This window comes from Callorhinus ursinus, unplaced genomic scaffold (assembly GCF_003265705.2).
Source record: "Callorhinus ursinus isolate GAN/ISIS: 27379988/994484 unplaced genomic scaffold, GSC_fseal_2.0 scaffold6, whole genome shotgun sequence".
Taxonomy (NCBI): domain Eukaryota; kingdom Metazoa; phylum Chordata; class Mammalia; order Carnivora; family Otariidae; genus Callorhinus; species Callorhinus ursinus.
In genome coordinates, this window is record NW_027397068.1 from 51,600,684 (window position 1) to 51,627,638 (window position 26,955).

General features: G+C 34.9%; 1 protein-coding gene and 1 pseudogene across 12 annotated transcripts in view; both read right to left on the minus strand.

Annotated features, from left to right (window-relative positions):
* AHI1 (Abelson helper integration site 1) overlaps positions 1-26,955 on the minus strand; it is a 220,893-nt gene that overhangs the window by 130,343 nt on the left and 63,595 nt on the right. For all 12 annotated transcript variants that reach the window (XR_012378584.1, XR_012378585.1, XR_012378587.1 and 9 more), the window contains 5 exons: positions 24,430-24,659; positions 22,274-22,380; positions 19,240-19,358; positions 16,357-16,487; positions 14,481-14,621 (listed from right to left, as the gene is read on the minus strand). Coding sequence is in view for 7 of the 12 variants with exons in the window: in XM_073893965.1 (XP_073750066.1) it covers positions 14,481-14,621; positions 16,357-16,487; positions 19,240-19,358; positions 22,274-22,380; positions 24,430-24,659 (728 nt within the window). In the remaining 5 variants the exon portion in view is untranslated. The remainder of the gene's footprint in view (positions 1-14,480; positions 14,622-16,356; positions 16,488-19,239; positions 19,359-22,273; positions 22,381-24,429; positions 24,660-26,955) is intronic.
* On the minus strand, positions 19,866-20,266 carry LOC112818663 (small ribosomal subunit protein eS12-like; annotated as a pseudogene).

Genomic DNA, 26,955 nt, shown 5'->3' on the forward strand with positions numbered 1-26,955 from the left:
AGTAACTGATATAATCAAGATTTGTAACAGGGACTCAATAGACCAGCCTTCAGGGATTCTGTGTACTACTGAAGTTACATACAGAAATCTGAATGTGTATAAATGTTTCTGGAAATCAGATCCATAACTTTTATCAGATTATCTGTCAAAGGACTGCATGAGTCAGAAAATGTTAAGAATTGTCAACATAAAAGATGGACAGATTTTGCTACATAAACATTTACAGAGTCTTCATTAAAATAAAAAACTATCATAATCAAAATTAAAAAGCAAATGACAAGTAATACAGCTCTTCTATCTTTGGCCAAACTAAGAGTAAAAAGGACCAGATTTGCCCTCCTGCTTGAAACTACCAAAAAGCAGATAGAATGTATAAAAGGAAGAAATAAAACTGTCTTTCTTTACAGATAGAATCGTCTATGCAGAGCTAAGATGACAGTGAGGCAAATGAAGTACATGAAGAAGAAAATTTAAGGAGAGACTCGCTCGATCTCAGGTCCTGGCCCTACTTTGTGTAAAAAATCTGAATGGAATCTAAACAATAAGCCATTAGAACTAATAATCAACTTTAGGCAAGGTTCCAGGATACAAGATCAGCATACAGAAATAACTGTATTTCTATATTCAAGTAACAAATAGTCAGAAACTGAAATTTTTAAAAAATGTCATTTACAATGCTATAAAAATATTTCATACTTTGGGAAAAAGTGATGAAAGATGTGAGGGCGCCTGGATGACTCAGTGGGTTAAGTGTCTGCCTTCGGCTCAGGTCATGATCCCAGGATCCTGGGATAGAGTCCTGAATTGGGCTCCCTGTTCAGCGGGAAGTCAGCTTCTCTCTCTGCCCCTCCCCCTACTTGTTTTTTCCCCCTCTCCCCCCGCAAAATAAATAACACTTAAAAGATGTGAAAGACATGCATATTGAAAACTACAAAACTGCTGAGAGAAACCGAAAAAGAACCTAAAATAGATATATTATGTTCATGGTTGGAATAATCAATATTGTTAAAACATCAATTCTCTTCAAATGACCTGTACATTCAGTGTAATCCCACTCAAAATTCCAGTAGGTCACTTTTGGAGAAATTGTCAAATTCTAAAATCCACATGGAAATGCAAAGAACTTAGAAGAGTTAAAACAACGTTGAAAAAGAACAAAGGGGACTTAAACAACTTGACTTCAAGTCTTACTATAAAGGTACAGTAATCAAGACACTTCATTATTGGCATAAAGATAAACAGATTAAGAGAAAAGAGTCTAGCATGTATGCACAAGGTGTAAAAGGAATTCCATGTAAAAAAGACAGTCTTTTCAACAAATAGTGCTAGAACAATTGGATATTCATATGTGAGTAAACGAACTTTGATACATACTTTATACCATGTATAAAAAATAACTCAAAATGAATCTAAATGTAAAATAACTTAAAATGAATCTGAATAACTCAAAAAAGAATCTAAATGCTATACCAGGTACAAAAAATAACTCAAAATGAATCTAAATATAAAACCATAAGAGAATTTCTTTGAAATCTTTTTTTTTTTTTTAAGATTTTATTTATTTGACAGAGAGCAAGCACAAGCAGAGGGAGCAGCAGAGAGAAAGGGAGAAGCAGTCTCCCAGCAGAGCAGGGAGCCCGATGCGGGACCCGATCCCAGGACCCTGGAATCATGACCTGAGCTGAAGGCAGCCGCTTAACTGTCTGAGCCACCCACGTGTCCCCATAAGAGACTTTCATAGAACACAGAGGAGAATATTTTTGTGAGCTTGGATTAGGCAAAGATTTGTAGATACAAAACCAAAAATCCATGTAAGAAAAAAATTGGTAATTTTGGACTTCATCAAAATTTCAAACATTTGTTCTTGAAAACTGTTAAGAAAGCAATTAGAAGACAAGACAAAGACTGGAGGAAATGTTTGCAAATCATGTATCTAATTGAGCACCGCTTATATAGAGAAAACCTAACTTTTTTTTTTTAAAGTATCACGAAACAGTATTTTATGCTGTGTACAGGTTGCTATGTAGGTCTGCACACAAATTCATATGGCATGGCAAATTAATGACATCTTAAATGTACTGATCTCTTCTTTTCCTGATCCAGAATGTTTCCAGTTTAATTGATGTATAATTGACATATGATATTGTCTAACTTTAAAGTATACAACATACTATTCATTTTTGTATATATATTACAAAAGGATCACCACACTAAGTTTAGTTAACATACATCACCTCAAAAACAAACAAAAATCCGTTGCCTAATACAGTTCCAATTCTTTTTCCTGGTGATGAGAATTTTTTTTTAATTTTTTATTGTTATGTTAATCACCATACATTACATCATTAGTTCTTGATGTAGTGTTCCATGATTCATTGTTTGTGCATAACACCCAGTGCTCCAGGCAGAATGTGCCCTCTTTAATACCCATCACCAGGCTAACCCATCCCCCCACCCCCTCCCCTCTAGAACCCTCAGTTTGTTTTTCAGAGTCCATCGTCTCTCATGGTTCGTCTCCCCCTCCGACTTACTCCCCTTCATTCTTCCCCTCCTGCTGTCTTCTTCTTTTTCTTTTTTCTTAACATATGTTGCATTATTTGTTTCAGAAGTACAGATCTGTGATTCAACAGTCTTGCACAATTCACAGTGCTCACCATAACACATAGAGAAAACCTAACTCTTAATTAAAAGTCAATAGTCAGAAACAAACAAGCCAATTAAAAAATGGCCAAAAAATTCGAACAGACACTTCACTGAAGAAGATAAATGGATGGCAAATATGTACACGAAAAGATGGCTCAACATCATTAGTCACTAAAGATAAACAAATTCAAAGCACTGTGAAATAGCACTGCACACCTATGAGAGGGGCTAAAATTAGAAAGATTGACCACTTCAAATTTAGCAAGGCTATGGAGATACTGAAACCTTCACACACTGCTGGTAGGAAGGTTAAATGGCCTGACCACTTTTAAAAACAGTTGGGCAGCTTCTTAAGCAGTTAAATGGACATCTGCAATTGGATACAGCCCCTCTACTCTTAGGAATTTCTTCAGAAGAAATGAAAGCACGTGTTTATACAAAGACTTGTGATGCACATTCTTAGCAGCTTATTTCTAATAGCTAAAAGCTGGGTACAACCCCAACACCCATCAACAGGTGGACAGAGAAAAACAAACTGTGATCTATCATAAAATGAAACAATACTCAGAAATAAAAAGGATGAACTATTGATAAAATCTAAAATATAGATAAGTCTCGAAGTAATTATGAGTGACAGAAGCCAGACAAAAAAAGAGTACATGGTATAAATGGTCTCACTTATATACAATTCTAGAAAATGGAAATTAATTCATAGGGATTGCCTGGGGGATAGAGGAGGTAGGGAGAGATTTCAAAGGAGCACAAAGGAACTTAGAGATGATGGATATGTTCATTATCTTCATTGAGATGATGGTTTCACAAGTGTTTAAATATGTCTACACTATCAAAATGTACATTTTAAATATACTGCATGTCAATTATACTTCAATAAAGCTGCTCACACTAAAAAAAGCAAAAAGCTAGTGATAAAAGGGTTTAATTTTTTTTAAAGATTTTATTTATTTGAAAGAGAGAGAAAGAGAGAGCGCACGCGTGTGCACAAGTGGGGGGGAAGGGCAGAGGGAGAGGGACAAGCACTCCCTGCAGAGCGGGGAGCCAGATGTGGGCTCCATCCCAGGACTTAGATCATGACCTGAGCGAAAGTTAGATGCTTAACAATATGAGCCACCCAGGTGGCCTGGGGGTTAATATTCTTAACATGCAAAGAGTCCCCATAAAATGAATTAAAAATAATCTAACAGAAAATAGGCAGAGGACCACTACAGAAAATTCAAAAGAATAACTATATGGCCAATAAAAAAATATATTCAACCTCACCAATAAGAAGGAATAAGGGGGAAAAAAGGGAAAATTAGAAAGTGATGGGTTCTTTTTGTTTTTGTTTTTGCCTGTTTAACTGATCCAATGTACTTCAAGACACTTTTTCCTAAGAAACAAACTGAATAAGAGTAGCCAGCTGTGTAGTGAAGTACTGCTTAAAATACTGAAAAAATATGTAACAGTGGAATTGTACAACAATCATGTAAATAAATTATGGTGTATTCATTTAATGAAAGGGAATTCAGCCACTAAGATTGTATACAGAAGTATAATTGCCATGATGAAATATTGCTAATATGTTAATCAGAGGCAAATAGTTTATAAAGCAATATAATGAATATACAAAAAGATGATTTTTTTTTTAGTCACCAACCTTGGTTGCACCAACCATGAATTTAAGATAGCACATACAAAAAATTTTGGGTCCTTGATCACTATATTCATGCCTCACTTCATTTACACACTCTGAATAAAGCACAGCTCAATAATGAGGGGCACTCTCTCCCTGCAGACCCTGATGATATAAGTACCAGGGACCATTACTGAGGGAGAAGACCTGCTTACAATCCACCCTTTCAGAGATAGATGTTCATTCTTCAGTACCAATTACTGTTCTCAGACGGAAAATCTACATGGGTCTGACTGCATTTTTTCAGTACATATTTTGGACTTCCTTTCATAGCACTCTGACAATTTACTCCCAAATATTCAAAGATTGTTTAAAGAACAAGAGAAACTGAAGCTGTGAAGGAAACGTGCTCTATGAATTGGAAATCACAAAGCTTAACAGTAGTAGATGAGCCAGGGATGAATGAATCAACAGACGAAAATTATGTCTTACGATCTTTGCCTTATTTTTTTCAAAATTGTCCTTTTAACATTTCATTGTTTTTTCATTGTTTTTGTTGTTATGAATGGAAAGTAAAGCTGGATTTGACTATTTAATGGCATTTTCTGACTCCCTGTTTTTCTGTACTTGCTAGTTATCTATTGCCAACCACAATTTCACATTAAGCTCTGAGTGGGCATGCAAAGCATATAAACGCGGATATAAGCAACAGTTACACAGGATAGCAGCATTTTGGTATTTATCTTATTCTTTTTGCCAAACTCTATTTTCTAAGTATTATGCTATGCTAAACATGTATTATATTTAAAAAAAAATAACAAAAAGTACCTAAATATTTATTTTTTGCGGTATTATGATGCCTTTCACAAAGAATTAAAATGGCCCATATGTATGCAGGTAACAAAAACAAATTTTGTTAAAAATAACCTCAAACAATTATGAATACTTGTTTCTGTTGTGTAAGGGGAATTTTCTATACAAAAGCCAGCTGACTGGATTTCAAGGAGTCACATTAACACCCTACTTTATCTTTAACACTCCTAGTACTGTGAAGGCAGCCATAAAAGACATGTGCAGAAATATTCACAAAGACCGAGTTTCTCAGATACTAGAAACAGAAGCTACTTACAAGTTCTTGCATTCCTCCCCTCCCTAGCCCTCCACAATATATACATCTATCTGTATAACACTATACAGATTTCACTGTAAAATAGGTCATAATTGAGCTTTCTGAAATTCCTTCAAGCTTTATGCTTCTAACATTTCAAAGCTTTCTAAAACATTTTTATATAGGCCATGATTGTAGTATGATGTTGCAATTAAACAACTGTATTTCTTCACTTAGTCATTTTCTCTTCTTTGGCTAATTTAACTTTGTACATTTAAAATTCTAACCTAACCCGATAAAACTCAAAATTTTAACAGTCTCACCCCATCCATCCACCACTTTTTGAGGAGTGCACTACAGCAGGCTCTGGGAATACAAAGACACTGGCCCCCTCTTGGGGTCTGAATCTTTTGGAGGTCAACAAGAAATTACTGCTATATGCTAACTGGCGTAGCAAAGGTGTATCCACAAGGGGCTTAGAATACAGAGGTGGCAAATACATTTGCTTAAAGGAACGTCATACCCATCAAATTACTTCCAAATCTACCTACAACTGGCTATAATAGGGGATTCTAAATTTTATACAACTAAAAAAAGTTCATAAAGTGTTTTCATAATTGATAATCAAATTTTGATTTATAATAAGTTCAGTGCTTTTGTGTATGTTCTGGCCTTAAACAATTATAAGAAATAATGTGGTTTTCTCAGGAGATGTTTATCTTTATAGGAGGAAGAACAGAGGAAATAAGATATTTTAATTCAGAGCCCTTTGCATTTGAAGTGAATACAAGGTTTGTTATTATTAAAACCTATGTTTACTTATGTTATTGACTTTATAACAAAGTACAACTAAAAAAACCAAAATATTCTTTCTCTTATACTACATTAACAGTAAGATTTCCTTTTGGTTCAACACTTAATCCCTTTGTTCAAGACCTACTATTAGATACAGTTCTGTTAATACGTACAGTCATTTTACTGGATACCTAATCCTTTTACTTATAGATGATTCTATTTCTAATTATAGCATTACTGTAAGCTGGTAGGTCTACTGTGCTAGGTTCCCAGCATTCAGCAGTTATGCAGTATCCTCCTTGCTTTCCTCTAGTGTTTGCTATGTGTAGGGAATTTCTGTGGTCTGAATGTTTGTGTCCCCCTGAAATTCCCATGTTGAAGTCCTAACTCCCAAAGTGGTGGTATTGGGAGGTGGGGCCTTTGGGAGGTCATGAGAGCAGAGCCCTTATGAATGGGAAGGGCACTAATCCCCTTATAAAAGAGGCCTCAGAGAGTTCCCTTGCCCCTTCTACCATGTGAGGTTACAGCTAGAAGGTGCCATCTATGAACCCAAAAGTGAGCTCTCACTGGACACCGAATCCGCCAAGCCTTGACCTCGGAACTTCCCAGCATTCAGAACCGTGAGAAATAAATTTCTGTTGTTTACAAGCCATGTAGGCTCTGGTATTTTGTTATAGTGGTCAGAACGGACTAAGACAAGAATGTTCAAGGGCTTAAAACTTTTTCTTTTTTTAATTGTATTTTACGGGGCCTGATTTGTTCCTGCTTCAGCTAATCTTAAGAAACTGTGTGGATGGACCAGAGAAGTTCTATCGAGTAACACTTCGACTTTAGTAGCCTGGGTGTATTCAGGGCCTGTTAGTTATTTTGTATTTCCTTGGCATATTTAATATGTTAAGGAGAACTTGTGCTACTAATGAAACTGTCCAAAGTTTTCTTTTTTTTTATTTATTTGACAGAGAAAGAGACAGAGAGAGAGGGAACGCAAGCAGGGGGAGTGGGAGAGGGAGAAGCAGGCTTCCCACTGAGCAGGGAGCCCGATGCAGGGCTCAATCCCAGGACCCTGGGATCATGACCTGAGCTGAAGGCAGACGCTTAACGACCGAGCCACCCAGGCACCCTGTCCAAAGTTTTCTAACAAGGAAGTATAACATATTCATGTCTCAAAGCCAACCAAAAGCGAGAGCATCTACCATCATTCAGCAAATCTGTCAGGTGAACGCCAAAATATAATAAACTATCTCCAAATCCCTGAAGTACATGCTATTGTCCTTATGTTGATTTGCTATTCTATTATCAATCACTTTTCACACATCATGCTATTCAACTCAACTGTGTGACATGTGCATTGCTATAGAAAACAGCTAGGATTTCTCTCCAAATCAAAACCTCAATGAGATACCACCTCACACCAGTCAGAATGGCTAAAATTAACAAGTCAGGAAACGACAGATGTTGGCGGGGATGCGGAGAAAGGGGAACCCTCCTACACTGTTGGTGGGAATGCAAGCTGGTGCAACCACTCTGGAAAACAGTATGGAGGTTCCTCAAACAGTTGAAAATAGAGCTACCATATGATCCAGCAATTGCACTACTGGGTATTTACCCCAAAGATACAAATGTAGGGATCCGAAGGGGTATGTGCACCCCGATGTTTATAGCAGCAATGTCCAGGATAGCCAAACTGTGGAAAGAGCCAAGATGTCCATCGACAGATGAATGGATAAAGAAGATGTGGTATATAAACACAATGGAATATTATGCAGCCATCAAAAGGAATGAGATCTTGCCATTTGCAATGACGCGGATGGAACTGGAGGGTGTTATGCTGAGTGAAATAAGTCAATCAGAGAAAGACATGTATCATATGACCTCACTGATATGAGGAATTCTTAATCTCAGGAAACAAACTGAGGGTTGCTGGAGTGGTGGGGGGTGGGAAGGATGGGGTGGCTGGGTGATAGACATTGGGGAGGGTATGTGCTATGGTGAGCGCTGTGAATTGTGCAAGACTGTTGAATCACAGATCTGTACTTCTGAAACAAATAATGCAATATATGTTAAGAAAAAAGAAAAAGAAGAAGACAGCAGAAGGGGAAGAATGAAGGGGAGTAAATCAGAGGGGGAGACGAACCATGAGAGACGAGGGACTCTGAAAAACAAACTGAGGGTTCTAGAGGGGAGGAGGTGGGGGGATGGGTTAGCCTGGTGATGGGTATTAAGGAGGGCACATTCTGCCTGGAGCACTGGGTGTTATGCACAAACAATGAATCATGGAACACTACATCAAGAACTAATGATGTAATGTATGGTGATTAACATAACAATAAAAAATTAAAAAAAAAAGCAAAAAAAAAAAAGAAAAAAAGAAAACAGCTAGGATTTCTCTGCTGCAGCCTGGTTCAGGAACTCTTAATATATCCCTGCTCCATACCATGCTTTATCCTTTGATGAAACACTGAGATAAAACAGGACAGGTATTTTGATTTTACAGGTTAAAAAACAGATGCAAAAATGCTGTTACTTGACCAGGGTCAAACAGAAAGTGATGGCACTCTGCCTAGAACCCCAATGAGCTAACTCCTACTCCAGCCTTTCCCACCACACTGCTATTTTGCACCATTATCACTCTTCCTTCTTGGTGCGCTTTAAAAAGCATGAATGTAAGCATTAAAAAAAAAAAAAAAGCCTGGATGAGGAATTCAGGGCTCTGGTTTATGTTCAAAGCCAGTTTATTTGTCCTGAATCCTTGAATGACACAGCCTTTCAAATCAAAGTATCCATTATGTGGAGAATATTAAAATAGAGACTTCAGGATATGACCAAGAAATAGGTAGTTTAAGCATGTCTTCAAATATGGCATTTCTATATCTTAATTCTTCTACTAGGCTAAAAATAGATACTTAAACTACGACCTACAATCAGTTATATATGTTACTGTATAATCTTATCCAAGTATGAGAACTGTAGTAACTGAGTTTGTCTTTGAATCATGCATCTTTAGTACTTTAAGAACACTATTGTACAGACAACTATGCATATTAAATTAATTTCAACTAGAAATTATCTTGTTGCAAAAATATTATAAAGTTTGCTACATTAAAATCGAATGCTACATAATAAGGATAATTCATATTTTGGATTATACTGAGAATACAACTGCTTAATGCATTATAATTATCCCCAACGTTTGTAAAAGAATGAGCTATTAATAATACCAGATAACTAAAGTTCCTTTTAGTCTTAAGGGCTCCTCCTAAATATTAAAATTGAAAACAAATAATATACTTCATCAGAGGAATATCTGGCTACCTTTTTAATTAAATTACTTCATGAAATAGGAAATGCAAAGAGTAAATAAGTAGCTTTGTGTTTTAAGAGTATGTGCTCTAGACTCAGACAGCTTGGGTAAATATGTGACCTTATGTAAATTACTTCATTCTCCCTGTGCCTCAGTTTCAACATCTGCAAAATGAGGATAATAATAGCATCTACCTTGTGGGGTTTTGAAAGGACTGTATGGAAGTATGTACGTAAAATGCTCATAAGAGTAGGGGACACATAGTAAATATTTCATAAATGTTAGCTACTACTACCACTATTATTATTAGCCCCCAATTTACTCACTGATCATGGCTTTCATTCTATATTTTTATAAAATTTAAGGGGAAAATGCTATCTATAGGATTTGTAATTCTTATTTCAAACACTTATTGCACATCAGTAATATACCAGGTACTATGTTAGACAAGGAATTGCAAATACCATGGACTTTTGGTCAATGAGCAAGTTATATAACAAAATTTTTATAGGAATACCTTTTTAAAGGTATCCATTACCTTGAACTCTGATACAGTATGTCACAGTGTGAAAAATAAAGCTATCAACAACAACAATGTAGGTGGTTCTTAATGAATATGAATTCTTTAAATAAAATCATATTTAGTGTCAATGGTTGAGATTGCTGTTCAGTGTAACTAAAATTCTTCCAGAGGTTTAATCAACTACTTGGGAAGCACAAAAGACTGGAAAAGAGCATGGTAATCTGGGTCTGATTCCTGGATTTTACAGCCCTGCTCAATTTGGCACACAGTAGATGCTCAATAAAGATTTGTCTTGCCTAAAATACTATGACAAAGTACTCCAGTTAACACTGATTCAGAGAAGAGACTGCCACCTAGTGGAAAATTAGGCTCATCACCTGGGATTATCAATGCTGAGAACTTCCCAAATTAACACTTGATCCTATTTAAAATACTACATGTATATTCATTGTGTGTCAGTATTCAGGCTAAGTACTGGTAATAAAAAGATGAATAAGCCTCCATCTCTACTGCCTTCAAAGTACAGATAATACAACGAAATCACATACTCCACAGAGAGGCATAAAGTAAATGGTATTGCAGAAAAAAAAGAAAAAGCCCTGCTTATTAGACAATCAAAAGCTAGTATTTCAGGAAATTTGCTAAAAAGGTTAGTGTAGCAAGTAAGAGCACAGTCTCCAAGTCCAGACTGTATGGATCCAAGTTCTGGCTCATGTAAAATGAGGATAATTATAGGACCTAATTCTTAAGATTATTGTGAAAAATGATATGTAAAAATGTAAAGTGCTTAAAACAGTACCAGAAACAAAGAAAGTGCTTTGAAAGTATTAGTTATGATTATCACTACATTTAGAACAGGATCCAAGAGATGAGGTAGTGGAGGTAGACAAATATTAATAACAGAACATTAGCTGCTTAAGTCTAGCTTCATAAATTTAATTCAGCAGAAGTCGTTTCTTCTGACTAGCACTCTGTTATTATGGGAATCCTAAAAGTACATTATTTGTGGTACTCTGTGACTAAATTTTGTATTACTAGATGATTAACCCTTTCAACATCAGGCAAATAAAACTGCCTTCTGAAAGTAAAAATTGTATTTCTTACCAAAAAAAGCAAAAAGTCAGTAGAATGAAAGACCCAAAAGACCACAACCTGAACATATGCTTAACAGGGAAAGATGCTTGCTGACTCTTCACAGATTTTGCTAGAACTGAAAGATAGATGATACATTTAGCTACCATTGTGGTCTCATTCGCAGCTTATTTAACTTACAAAAAAACAAAAAATGAGTTTGCTCCATTTTCCTTGAAAAATACCTAAATGTATGAGCAGCTCTGATAAATACTATTTAAAAATCATGTAACTGTTCTGTATCTTTCAAATTTTATACCACTAAAAACACTTATGTAAACTTTATTTTCAAGCCAAGAAAGTTTGGGCAAAATATTCCTGCATTAAAAATAAGTAAGATATAAGGCAAACCTCTAACAAGTTAATAATAAATATTGTAAGTTTTAATGAAAAATCTAAATACTATTGACTTGATGATTATGGCTTGCATTTAATGAGTAAAATACTTCAGAGTCTAAAACAACTTTTTGTTTTCTTATGACTATATACCATACACAAGAACTGTGCTAAACCTTGGATTGCTTGGGATTATGTAACTTCTTCCTAAACTTCCTCATTTTAAAAATAGGCAGCAAAGAGTTAGGAAAATGTGTTGAAACATTTTGAATTTTGTTTGTAAAGGTGTTAGTATACTGAAAATTGTGTTCTAAAATCATGGCACAAAATAATTTTAATTTCATGTGTATTATTTGAACATTTTAATTTCTGAAACACTTTGAATTCCTTCCTTTTCTACATTAATACAGTACAGATATAATGTCCTTAACTTCATGCATTTATTTTCTAATACAACTGACCCAGAAAGATACACATTCTAATTAAAAAAAAAAAAAAAGGCTGCCAACAGAATGAATAAAGAGGTGGAAAAAAACTTTTTCAATTCCCTTTCACATAGAGGTGCTTACCAGCATATTAAAACCTCAGTTCCCATAAAATCAAGCATGTATGGGTTAAATGAGCATGGTAACCACCCATTTTACCTTTTTCCTTGTTTTATTATAGTCGTTATCAATTTACAAAGTACTTTCACAGTCCCTGCCTCACTGTAACCTCAAAAATGGCCCCGAGGTAGCACAGGTGTGGACAGTAGCGGTGCCACTTACCAGATGAGGAAATGGAGCTTCAGAAAGGCAACAGGCTTGCAAAAGGTCACTACAGAAACAGAATTGAACCTAAAACCTCTGCTTTTGAACTCCTAAAAACGCTTTGCTCTTTCTGCTTATGCTTCTAGAATGGACTTCTTGGTCTAAATGCCTACTGTCTAAAAACCAAACTGGCAAACCCAACTGGGCTAATGATGGAAAGCCTTGACAGAAAAAATACTGAAGAAAGAAAGATAAAGAGTGGAACTTCCACTTGCCTTTGTAGTGAAAATTTCAAAAGCCTACAAAGCACATTAGGAATTGAATGGAGACTGTTGTGAAAGCTATAAAGGTTCTGAGGAAATAACCATGCGGCCTCCTTCTGTACACCAGGTCCAGTGATGCGGATGCAGCACCTAGGTGTGACTCCCTGTCACGTGAACAGTGAGAGTACACACAAAGAACGGCCTGTTTCAGGACACATGTTTGAACTAGACACCAGGTTTGAATATGTAAGAGAAATTTGGTATTTTTTCTTGGTAAAATTTTTCAAAATAAATCTAAATTTTACATATTTTTTTCTAATATAATTTGCCTGGAAGAGCATAATAAAATCCATACAATGATCAACAATTTCAGGTTTAGAACTTAACTGTCTAATGTTCCACAAATAAGTGAAACCATATGATCACTGACTTTCTCTGCTTGACTTATTTTGCTTAGCATAATCTCCTCCAGTCCCATCCATGTTGATGTAAAAGTTGGGTATTCATCTTTTCTGATGGCTGAGTAATATTCTATTGTATATATGGACCACATCTTCTTTATCCATTCATCTTTTGAAGGGCATCTCGGCTCTTTCCACAGTTTGGCTATCGTGGACATTGCTGTTATGAACATTGGGGTGCATATGGAATAGCATGGAGGACATTAGAAGAAGGAAGGGAAAAATGAAGGGGGGGAATCGGAGGAAGAGATGAACCATGAGAGACTATGGACTCTGAGAAACAAACAGGGTTGTAGAGGGGAGGGGGGGGAGGGGGGATGGGTTAGCCCGGTGATGGGTATTAAGGAGGGCACGTACTGCATGGAGCACTGGGTGTTATACGAAAACAATGGATCGTGGAACACTACATCAAAAACTAATGATGTATTGTATGGTGACTAACATAACATAATAAAATTTAAAAAATTTAAAAAAAGAACTTAACTATCTAATAATTTAGCACTTCTCACAACCATTAACCAGTATCCAATTAACTGCTAACCAATATCTGTATTAACACAATAACCACTCACATTTCATTTCAATTTAAGACTCTCTGCCAAATAATCCCACATTAATGTTATCTACATATATGTGTGTGTATATATATATGTATTTGTATATTTAGGCATTTAAGATATTGTATGTAAGCCATCCTAGCTTAGCAAAAACACTGAATGATGATACATGACATCCTAAACAAATCAGAGACTAATGACCATTTATTTTTGAACAAGATTTAATATTAAAGAAAACGAACTGCAGTTTTGGGAGTGACAGCACCAGGAGTACATACAGTGCAGAACAATGAAATCCTAATTTCAGGACAGAAATTAAATAATTACGGAAATGTTTAAAAATAGCATAAATCCAAATAATTCTAAGAATATCATCTTATTCCTGAAAAAAATGTGTCCAGAGTCTTTATTTCCTTATTTTTTCTCAGAAAGACAGAATAGTGTAATTTTAGGGTAGAAAAAGACTTTAAATTTCTAATTCCAGATCTTATTTTCACTGACATTTGATGTTTTTACCTTCCTTTTAGGCTAAGAAATTCTTAAAACTATAGCTTATTACAGCTATGAACTTTAGTGAAAAACAAAAACATGGAATAAGAAACTAAATATTCAACAGAAAACATTAAAGATCCCTACACTTCCTAAAAGTTGTTTACCTTTTAAATTTAGTTAACACATTCCCAAACAATTTTTAGGTGAATTTTATTTATTTAAATTTAGAAAGAAAGTGATGATTACCTTTCTGTGATTCCAACAAAAGGGCACAACCATTTATGTGTACCTTTGCTGATATTTAAACTCCATAATAATAGTGCTTATGGAAAAATAAAATGTTGTAACATAATCTATTTAATCTGTTTCTTAAAATATATTCAAGAGAACTTTATTAATACAAAGGTTGATAGTTTTCACAAAGCTCATGATTCCTGGTTTAGTCTAAAAGTAAAGGTTACTTAAAATATTCTTATCAGCAGTGAACTTACCATGGAAATCATAAATATATAGAAGAATTGGCTCATTCTGCCCAAATGCACAAAATGCAACCATATTTTCAAGTGGGTGATAAGAAATGTCTCGAATGGGTGATTTGAATGGCAGGTCAGAATACACTGCTACTTGTTCTCCTAAATAAGAAAAGACATGCAATAAGTTGTACTTTCTCAAATATCTCTCATTAGATTATTCTTTAACTTATTAAAAACAGTTATAGTAATAACAAAGCTCGCATTATTTACATGAAAACCCTGATTACTTAAAAATAGTTGAGTAACTCATATTAAATAATTATTTTTCATCCTGTTGGACCTCCTCTACTTCTCATCCCAACCTCTTCAATGAAGTTTTCAAGGCACCAAAAAAAAAAAAAAAAAAAAAAAAAGAGCTTAGCAGGAGAGAAGTACCTGACTCTGAGATCTGACAGCTGAGCAAATGCCAACTAATAACAACTCAGGGAGAACTCTGGGAGGAACTGCAGGCTCTAAAACTGAAGACACTGGTTGAAGGAGGTTTGGTGGGGAATTCATTTTTCTATTTTTTTTCCAGAGACTGAGGTACCACCTGCTTTAAAGATACATATGATTATTAATGGCTAAAAGAGGCCTACAGCAGAGGTCTAAGGAACCTATGAAAACCGGAACTCAAAAATCAAAGAACCAAGATCAAATTATTGAAGGAGAAAAGAGATTTAACACTTCCAAACTGATGCTAAAGTATCAAAACACAGTAAGAAAAAAAAAAAACAAACCCTAAGCGAACCAACTAGTCAAAACGCTTAAAGGAAAGATGGAGACAATGTGCAATTAAGGAGAGCACGTGCTGTGATGAGCACCAGGTGTGATGGACTACTAAATTCTACACCTGAAACTAATATTACACTGTACGTTAACTAACTGAAATTTAAATAAAAACCTAGGGGAAAAAATCAAGAGAATAAACACAGTGAACCAAATACTACTGATTAGAGATATTTTATATTTTATAAAATTCTCTCAATTTATTGCTAAAAAGTGTTTATGTGGTTTTAGCTTTTCTTTTGAAAAGCAAAGGTGAGGCACAAAGGAACTTCCCAATGTACTGATTTATTGTATTGAGAAAACATGAATTACAGTAATTGAGGTAAATTGCTTTTGCTTTTCTTTTTTAAGAATTTTACTTTTAAGTAATCTCTATACCCAATGTGGACCTTACAACCCCAATGATCAAAAGTCGCAAGCTCTATCAACTAAGCCAGTCAGGAGCCCCAGGTAAATTGCTATTAAGTTTCAGACACCAAAACTTTGACAGGAATATGTTTATTTCTAATAAAAAATATATTATAGATATTTAGCCATTTGTATACCCACTTACATTCCAAATTCAGGTTATAAATATTCTGTATTTTGCATTACAATCTTAATTAAGCACTTCTCTTAATAGAGCATAGGAAATATAGTCAATACCATAATAACTTTGTATGATGACACATGGTAACTATACTTACCGTTGTGAGCATTTTGAAATGTATATAATTGTTGAATCATCATGTTTGTTGTACACCTGAAACTAATATTGTATGTCAACCACAATAAAAAATACTTCTCTTAAGATTGCTAATACCTTATTATAGGCAAAGAAAGAATAAACCCTGAATTATAATGTGAAATTCTAAATCCATGAAGATATCAAAACAATAAAAACAGAATTTAATATGAATTTAGACTGCAGCTGAGTGCCATTATCAGTTCTCCCATTTGGAAAAACATAATTGAGAACCTGAAATCAGAATTTTCTTGAAAATTACTCCATAAAATGGTAGTTTCCACACTTCTTCAAAAATAAAAACAAACACCTCAAATTTTTTAAGATCAATGAAATATTTACCTGTTTCTGGGTTCCAAACATATACTATACCATCTTCACTTCCAGCAAAGAGAAAAGTCCCACATGGTGTCAAAGTACTATGAATCTTTTCCCGATAATTTGCTGCACCTACAAATTTCCTTGCTGCTAATCTACAAACAAAAATGATTTCACAAATGTAACCTATCTTACCCATTGAAAAGATTGGTAGTTAAAAAAACCGTTTCTTTTAAATACTTCATTTGCATTTAACAAACAATTTTTTGAGAATCTGTTACATGGGAGACATTCTATGATGGATGCAGAATGAAGAAGAGAGTGTTCCAGAGCTCAGGGAGTTTATAATTTAGCAGGAGAGAGAAGGAATGCATCAATATGAAACAGAAATTGGATGTAGAAAGTGCCACAAGAGAACAAAATGAGTACTTTGCAGATTTGGATAAAAGCGATTTTTTTTTTAAGATTTTATTTATTTGAGAGAGAGAGAGGGAGAGAGCATGAGTGGGGGGAGGGGCAGAAGGAGAGGGAGAAGCCTACTCCCCGCTGAGCAGGGAGCCCCATAGTCCCCCCAGGACCCTGGGATCATGACCTGAGCCCAAGGCAGACACTTAACTGACTGAGCCACCCAGGCGTCCCAAGTGATTATTTCTAGCTATGAGGAGAGAGTCTATTTTGTGGGAGTATCATTTGAGTTGGTTACGTAAAAATGTACAAGATTTTTATATTCTTATATTTTTCCCATGTGATAAATTTTTAAAGTCACACAACAAATAGTTGGATCCTTGCAGGAATATTAGACAAAAATATTATTAAATCATCTATTAAATATGGTATATAACCTTCTAGACTTTTTCATTTGTGAATAATAGCTAACATTACTTTTTTAATATATTATTTTTATATTTATTTGAGAGAGAGAGAGCACAAGCAGGGGGAGCAGCAGAGGGAGAGGTAGAAGCAGGCTCCCCACTGGGCAGAGAACCCCATGTGGGGCTCAATTCCAAGACCCCAGGATCATGACCTGAGCTGAAGGCAAGATGCTTAACCAACTGAGCTACCCAGGTGCCCCAATAGCTAACATTATTTTAGTGCTCACTATGTGCCAGGCAAGTACTATTATCATCCCTGGTTTACAGAAAGGACATTACATACAGTGTCCCATTATATGCTTTTTCCCCCCCATTTAACAATAAATCATGAATAATGGCCCTCTGTGTCAGAAAATATAGATTATGTATTCATTTTAGTAGGTATATATTATATCACTGCCTAAACATACCTTAAGAAATCTACTGTGGGACAAGAGTTAGGATGTTTCTAGCTTTCCCTTACTATGAACATGATTTCTATGAACAATCTTGGGTATATATATATTTTCGCTGTTTTATAATTATTTTCACATAAATTCCCAGACCTGAGGTCACTGGCTCAAATGTTTCTGGAGTCCTTGCTATATGGTGTAATGCTTTAAGTACTTTATACGTGTAAACTAATTTATTCCCCACAAAACCCTTATGAATGTGGTATATTATTTCCCCCATTTGAGTGAGGAGGAAAGAGAGGCTCAAAATGGTTAATCAGTTGGTCAGGGACGGACAAGATGTTATTTGACTCTAAGCAGTTAGCCTCTAGAGCCCAAGCAGAATTCTAAGCTGAATACTATACACTACTTAAAAAGAGAATAACCAAATTCTTTAGGCCTGGCCTTCTAAAACCTGGCACTAATCTCTATTTCTGACAAAAATTTTTTTCAGCACTCCTTATCAAGAAATTAATGTTCCTACAGACTTACCCTGCCTTGATCACAACTTCTATTATCCTTCCTCTGAATTTTATTCCAGGCTTTTCAGGTTTTCCACCCTCCTGACAAACTTCTAATCTTGTCTAAATTCTATCCATCCTTTAAGATCGAGCTCAAAGGCCAGCCTCTGCATAGAGCTTTTAACACAAGGCTGTAGTACAGCCATCCTTACAATTACCTGCTGCCATGAAAGATATAATCCTTTTAAGTACTTATAGTCACTAAAATAATACATATCAAGTACTTGCTATCTCTCAAGCATGAGTACTATGTATAAAAGAAGAATAAGCAGATTCCAGTCCTAGAAGACCTCACATTTTAGCCTAATTAAATGTTTTGTGTTATTTTGGAGGCACTATAACTAGATTATAAACTTCTGACGAACTACTCTGCTAATCATTTTCCCATAGTACTGATGCCAGTATCCTGAAAAGCTCTACATAAACACTGAAGGCCTTAACAGTTAGTCCTACAAGATAATTGCAAAATAAACTAGTATAGATCGCATTTTCCTTTCTAAACACAATAATGAAATCTAATAAAACTAGAGTTCTCATTTGTTTTATTGGTATGCTTAACACCAAAACAAAAGTACATCAGAATACTATGCTGATTTTTCCAGAACTGTTTCTGTTTTTTACATTAAGGAAATTGCCTTTCCTTATTTAGAAATAAAACAAAATAGGAAAAACAAGGATATATTAATCAAAAGCTGTCTCATTCTGTTACAGTATAATATTGTAGTACTATGCTGTAACAATATCATAGAGATAGAAGATACTCTAAGCAGAGGTTTCCTGTTTTTTTTTTTTAATTGTGACAACAAAAAGCAACTGACTACATTTCAGCTTCAGAACTATTTACATTTTGAGCCAGAAAATTCTTTGTTGTGGGGGGCTGTCTCATAAACTGTAGGATGCTTAGTAGGATCTCTGGTCTCTATCCACTAAATACTAACACTTAAAAATGCCTCTAGACACTGTAAGATGTCCTCTGAGGGGAAAAACTATCTACATGAGAACCACAGCTGGATTTTTTAAGTATGCATTAATTCATTTCTTATTCCATGAGTGCTTAACCTGTCAACACAGAAATATACTTACATTCGGAGATCCATAATTCTCAAAGTACTGTCTTTGGTATGGATTAACAATCGTTTTCCATTGGGATGAACCTCCAAATAACTTATGGGAATCCCCTTAAACTCACTCTCTTTAATTTCCTAAAATGATTAAAAAATATTATAAAATATTATCACTGTACAGTTTGTCTAATATGAAGCCCCTTTTAGAGCACAAAATTAAGTCATTTTCGATTGCAATTTTAGGATCCTTTAAAATGGTTAGCAAAAGGGTTCCCAGTAACTTCAGTTATAGGCTGAAAATAAAGTTGATAGTATGTATTTTTTGACTGTTATGTAATGCCACATTTAGTTAGCATTTTTGTAGTGTATTCCCAAATAAGCACTTCCTAAAACACAACTTCTAACTTTGTATTTTTTTGCTTACCATCATACATGAAAAACTTCTAATTTTTATGACTTCAAAAGTTAGTATAGAATTACCTTTCAAGTTTTATTTCAGTCTGAGATTATTTCTTTATGCACTTACTTCCACTTTGTCCTGAAAAAGATAAGTTACTGGCATCTTATTCTAAGATCATTTAATTTAGATTGTAATTTTAGGGATTTTTTTTTTTTTGAGGAACAAGAATCAAGCTTTTTATTTGTTCATTTCTTGCACTGGAAGTATTCTTCGATGACATCCTTGGCCTGAGACTCTGCCATAGTCTTTAACCACCACACAACTGCAACCAACGGCTTGATGGGGTTCTCCCCGCTCTGTCAGTTTCACAGAGGCCTACCCATTCCCATAGTTTCTTGTCATCAACCTTAATTAGGTTGATTTGGTGTTCAGCACAAAGGGCCTCCACCAACTTGACATATGTAGGCTCATCAGAGCTGGATGCAAGCATGCAAAGATGGGCTTGGCACTCGTCTAAGGCTTTGGCAGCTTTGCAAATTCCACGTGCTAGGCCATGGTGGATGAGGGCGGTCTTCAGCACCTCGTGTAAAGCAGTATTAATGACCATTACACCTCCAGCAGCAATGGTTTCCTCGGCCACGGCGGTAGGTTACAGGTGGAATTGAATCTTAAGGGCACTGAGCCTCCAGGATTTTTTTTTTTTTTTTTTTGATAGTTATTTAAGGCAGCCTAACAAATGATGTCAAGAAAGACCTACATACTGAAGGAAAATCTGCCTGGATGAGCCTCACATAAGAAAAATTACCAAAGGTTCTTCTTGTGTGGATTACTAGAAAAAAGAAAAAAACCTGCAAATGCGAAACTGCTGAGACTGAAGTCCAGAGGGTCCGAAGAAAGCCTGCTTTAACCTTCAGGCAGAATTCTGAATTAGCCTTCTCTTCCTTCAAGGACCCGCTAGTATGTTTTGTCTCCTTCTCTGAGGTCTCCTCTTCGGAGGTGGTTTGGCACCAGCAGAGGTGCAGTCCAAACTGCTACAATCCGAGTCTCAGCAGCTAAGCCCAGGCTACCGCTGACAGGAAGGCCTACTGTTAGCTGCTTTGTAAAAGTTACCGAAAAAAGTCAAACACTGACAGCACAGATGGGGGGGTATAGTGACTGCACTGTAACAATTTGGGGGTGGGGATGCACTGCTGGGGGTCTGAGCAACACTCACACAGATGCAAATGTGCAAAATCAAAAAACACAAAACTGTCTAACAAGTGTTAGACATGAATTTGACAAAAGTGCCAGAAGATTTAGCATTTATGGTATCTGTTAGTGATTTCCTCTCTATTTTTTCTTACCATATTCATACTCAAACAAAAAAAAAGCCTTAGTTTTGGAGCCCATGTCCCATGCCAAGGAGCGTGTGCCACAGCACATGGACACGTCATCCTAAGAGACAGATGAGTATAATTTAGCATTCCTCACACTGCTGCCTGAAGAGAACCAGGTAAGAAATCAGGGTCTACAGTTTGTCCTAGGGCATTAGCTACCAAAAGATATTCCAGCTCATTTTCTAACTTTTTATTTTGGACTGTCTCGAGTCACCTCCAGGCTGCAGATTTTGAAGATAAATTTGCCTTTTAGTTACTATATTAAGGTAAAGAAACACATGATTTTTAACATAAATAGCAGACTCTGCACTGTACACTCAAATTACTGGAAAAGGCGCCTTTGGAGTTTTGTCAGTCCCTTAGGTATGTAAGTAATTAGAAAGTTCTTTTCAAAGTGTGTGAAATTAGGCTACCACATGAATCCCAAGCCATCAATCATTAATCTATAGACTAGATGAAAATGACTAAAAATAGAATAAACAGTTTTTAAAATAGATCTGATAGATTCAACAGATTTAACTAAAGTTCATAAAAATTCTTTTTCACTTAGCGTGTCTTTTTTTCAAATGAGGACAACCGTTATAATAGAAGAACAAAAAACTGAAGAACAAAAGTATAGTATATAAGACAAACTATATCAACTTACATAAAACTCAGGTTTAATAATTCATTTTGTATTTTTAAGTAAAAATACTGAATATGCACCAATAAAATTGCTTAATATACCAGCCACCCTAAAAACACTCTACTCCCAAAATAAAAGATCATTCGTTTCTGCCTACTTGGCAAAATTCAAATGAAAACAATTATTGTGAGTAAATGATAGACCCTACTCATAATTACATACTTTTGATTATGTAATTGTAAAAGACAACAAAACATTGAGCACACTGTTTTTAGAGTGATGTTATGGGGTCAAAAAAGAAAATGAACAGCAGAAAACATAAGTTATTACTTATAGATGGTAATATAACATGTGCTTAATTTTAGCATAATTCCAGTAATGGATCACTGAATGTCATATCACAAATTAGGGTTCAAAGATAAAGTAAAGTTTGGCCAAAATGAAAATTTTCACTAGGTTGCTATATCATCAATTAGCCATCAGGAAGACTAGATCATTAGTCAATGATAACTGACTTTGTAGGGACTGAGAAAAACTTAATTTTTTTCAGAAGAGAGAAAGAATGTCCTGATGCCTTATTTCTAAAGTCATGTGGTTCAATTTTTTTCTAATTTTTTAAATTAAACCCCAAGTATGAAATATGATTTTATACCTTATTTATACTCCAGTGGCGCACTGAATGTTGCACATCATTAACTTTGACATAGGTATTCCAAACAACAATCACCCCAGTGCAATCTCCTGAATACATGTGATGACCTATTTAAAAAAATAAAATCACTCACTTATGAATACTACACACAGGTAGAAACAAAATGAAACTGGGAAAACACAACCCAGTATAACAAAGAATCAGAGGGCTATTAAACAGTTTAGTAAAAAGAAAAAAAAAAGTAAATAAAAACCCAAATACAAGTCATAGTCAAATCCCAAGTATCTTTAAATGAATTCTTCACTCTTGTGAATTACTTTGGATGATGTATTTCCCTTTTATCACTTACAGGAAATTGAATACAAAAAGAAATGAGCATCTCATTGCATCTGTATATGGTCCAAATTCTACAGCCAAACAAATCATCTGAATTATCCAATACAAATCTATAATGTTCACCTTTATTAACCTATATAATCTGCTTTATATTCCTGGAAAAACACCTATATTCTAATATATAATGTTAGCAAAATGCCTGAGACCAGCAGAAACTCAATAAACAATCAAGGAATGAATAAAATGATAAATGACAGGTATTCCAGTTTAACATATATTCTTAGAGTCAAACCATCTTATAGTTGAATGGGACCTAAGAGACCATCAAATTCAACTTTATACTCACTCAGGAATATCTTCCACACCATCATGAACAGATGGTTGTTCAGTAACTACGAACTTAATATTTTACAAAGCAGCTATTCAACTGATGAACTGCTCTATACACTAGAATGTTCTTTCCAATTCTGAACAAAGAATACCTGTCTGTGGTAGCTTTGGTCCCGTCTCTACTTACTGGAGCAACACAGTCTGATTTCTTTTTGTTTCACATATGGATATCTTAGTCAAGTATTTGAAGAAATTCATGTCTTTTATAATCTGAGCTACTTCTACTATGATAAAGTTTGCAGACACCTTTCTATTCTTGGTTGACTTTTCCTTAATGTGTTCTAATTTCTCAACATCTTTGTAGTTAAAATGAATATATTAGCAGTATTGTCATTTTGATCTGTATCCTATACTAATTAATTATAGCTGTAGTCTACATATCAGTGTCTGAAATAATGTAAATGTGACTATATACCATTCTCATAAAGGTTTGTGGGGAATAAATTAGTTTATACATGTAAAGTACTTAAAACATTACAGCGCATAGCAAGGACTCCAGAAATGTTTGACTCGGCAACCTCAGGTTTGGGAATTTTTATTAAGAAAATAATTATAAAACAGTGCAACAAAGTTTTGTATATACATGTATGTATGCATGTGTATGTGTGTATCTATACTATTCACAGAAATCATGTTCATGGTAGGAGAAAGCTGGAAACATCCTAAGTACTGCCAACAATAGAATGTTTCTTAAGATACATTCAGACAACTACATAATACATACCTATTAACTGTTAGCTAAATGCAGAGGTGCTCAGTGCACAATGTACACAGTATATGGTGTAAATACAGGTTTCCCCTGCTATCTACCTAATATTCTTTTGGTATTTCCCTCTTCTTCCTCATTTTAACCCTTAAAACTCAAAAGCCACTTATAAGAAACCTACTGGAAAAAAAAAAAAAGCCTACTGAGGGGGTAATCACCAATCCAATGAAATATATTTATGAAATTTGGTATGACTGGTTGTTACAGCAAAGATTAGTTCAATCTAAACATTTAAGAATTTAATGACTTAAATGACTTTTTAACAAGATTTTATTAATTTGAGAGAGAGAACATGTGCAGCGGGAGGAGCAGAGAAAGATGGACAAGCAGACTCCATGCTGAGTGCAGAGCCCAACATGGGGCGCAATCTCATGACCTTGAGATTGTGACCTGAGCCGAAATCAAGAGTCGGACACTTAACCGACTGAGCCACTTAGGTGCCCCCGGAATTTAATGACTTTAAAATTACAAACAAAACTCCCTCACTGCTAAATCTGTGTCCAGGTCTACCATATGATCTGCAAAATACACATAAATCCAAAAATGTACAATCATCAATATACAAAATCCTTCTCAAGCTTAAAAAGATTATCTTAGTGAACAAAAATTATTTTTAAAAATTCTTCATGCAACTAGCCTTCCTTTGGAATATATTCTGACATACCTTCAATATCAAAACAGAGAGAGTTGATGAAACTCCTGTGCGTGTCAAACTGTCGGATCAATATGGCAGGATCCTCTCTCATATCAATCTTCCATATCCGTATCACAGAATCATAGCAGCCTGTAACCACCAGTTCTTTTACAGCAGGATGGAATTTAGCCGTGTAAACAAAAGAAGGATGGGGTAAAACTCTGAAAGTATTGGTATTATTTATTTCATTTTTCCATATCCTGGGAAAGGATAAAAAGTTATATATTGCTTCTGAAAGGCAGAAGTTTCTGTAACTTTCTCTAAAAACCAACACAGCCAATGGAACTTAAGTAAGCAATGACAATAACCAATGGTAAACTATGTTTTATAACAATCAAAAATAATGTGATCAAATATTTGATGGCTGGGGTTCTTTACATTTAACAAAGCTATTTATTAGTTATTATCAAGCATAATGGTTAATTTGTCTACTAATTTTAATCTATATTGTAAAATGAAAAATTATATTTGGATATGTTTTTTTAAAAACCTATTTTTGACATTGATTAAACACATATGGAATAGTTGGTAACATACTGCATTTAGTACATTACCCACAAAAAATAAAATATGGAAGAGCTTTAATTATTCCCCATTTAGGTTGTGTATATTGCTTTTGCAAAGTGCTCACTAGTAGAGGTTTAGAGAATAAGATATCTATTAACTTTGTAATTTCCAAGCCTAGATAATGATCATGATCTCAAAGTCTTAAAAGCCATATTGAAATTACTGAGTAATTGATACCTGAGTAAAATAAGATTAAAATAACTGTATTTTGATAGAAAACAGACTATCTTACATTAAACACTCAATTTATGTTCAACACTTTTACTATCTCTTCCTCTAAATAACAATTTTTAAAAAGTAGTATTACTGTGATTGCTGCAATCTTGACAAAAGAGCAAACCCTAAGGGTTAAAACTGTTATGTTAGATACTCCACATTTCTAGTCAGTGTAAAAATAGGCAAAATCTAGCAAAAGAAAGGTGCTAAATGAGTATGGAACACTGGATTTTAAACAGTTTGATTAAATTATTAGAATTAGAAAAATATATTAATTTTAATAGGGGGATTTATAGTTCATTCTTTTAATTATGACCTAAGAACTAAAGCAAATTAAGTCCTTTTCAAAATTATGGATGAAAGAAAAAAATACAGTTGCCATTCAAGAATAACATTCTATGAGTTTTCTCAGCAGCTGCTTCAAATACAGGATATGATCTTCAATTACTAAGAATCCAAACTAATAATGGAGGAAGTGAAAGAACATGTTTTCAAATGAAGATAAAGCACGTGTGTCCCTGCATAAACATTTTTACCATGGTAATACTTTCAATGAATATATGCTACATGAAATACAATACTTACTGAAAGAACAAAATCATTAATTTGTGATTAAGATTATTAAAAGAAGATTGTTTAAAAGATAAAAACTTCAGTTGCTTGCTTAAAAATCTTAGCAGTATTATTTGAAATACTATATAACAGGCAGAAATGAAACAATCATATCTTAAAAGCAGCTCAATTAAAATAGACACAGTATTTTAAAATAAAAATGAAGACTTTTATGTAAAGACCTAACTGGTATCAATGATGGGTTTTAGTCAAGCAAACAACGGTTGAGTCCAAGAACAAAAGAAATGTATAAATGAGTTTGGGGAAAAAACAGGCTGATTACAAAGAATAAGGAAATACACAAATTTGTAAAGACTAGATGAGCACACAAAAAAATTATTAGAATTGGGAAAGAAAAAACATGCAGTTACAACAGTATGTGTGATGAGGGGCAACATGGGGACATATGCGCCTAACTGGGAGCCATTACATGTTGAAAAAGTCTGATTATATGAAGAGCTGTTGGTTAGAGAAAAACACAGATTGTACTGAAGATAACTAAAGAAGATTTCAGTTAACCTACATGGCAAAGAGCTAACCAGTGGGAAACAGTTACTCAGGAGCCACTAACAGTAACCAGGAAGGCAGAAGAAGACCAGGCCAGAAGCTCATGCCTCTGCCACTCAGAGCATTAGCAACTCTAATTATCTTCCTTTGACTTTAGCTTATTCATTTTAAGTAGTCCCTACACGTCTTTCAAAAACCTCACTCTTTTTGGTTCTAGCTACAATGTTTCTCTCTTCACTCAGTTAATCCTACACAAATATTTTTATGATATAAAGAGCTCTCAATCAGTATCAAAGCTACATAAAGAAAAAAGTATACTTTACTACAATATATTATATGCTGTGCGCAAAACTCCAAGAGACTTCAAGAAATGGATAAACCTGAGCTGGGTTTTAAATGATGACTCTGAGCCCAGAGCAGCTCACAAACGGCGCTTAAATGTCTGCTGAGTGACTGAGTTGGGCAGGAAGGCTGGGAAAAGGGCCCTTAAGCACAGGAAGAGGAGGCATGGAGATACCAAAGAGGGTAAGAAGCCAAGAGCGTTTCAGAAGATTGTGTGGGTGAGGCCGAGGGTACATGGTAGTGCACAGGAGA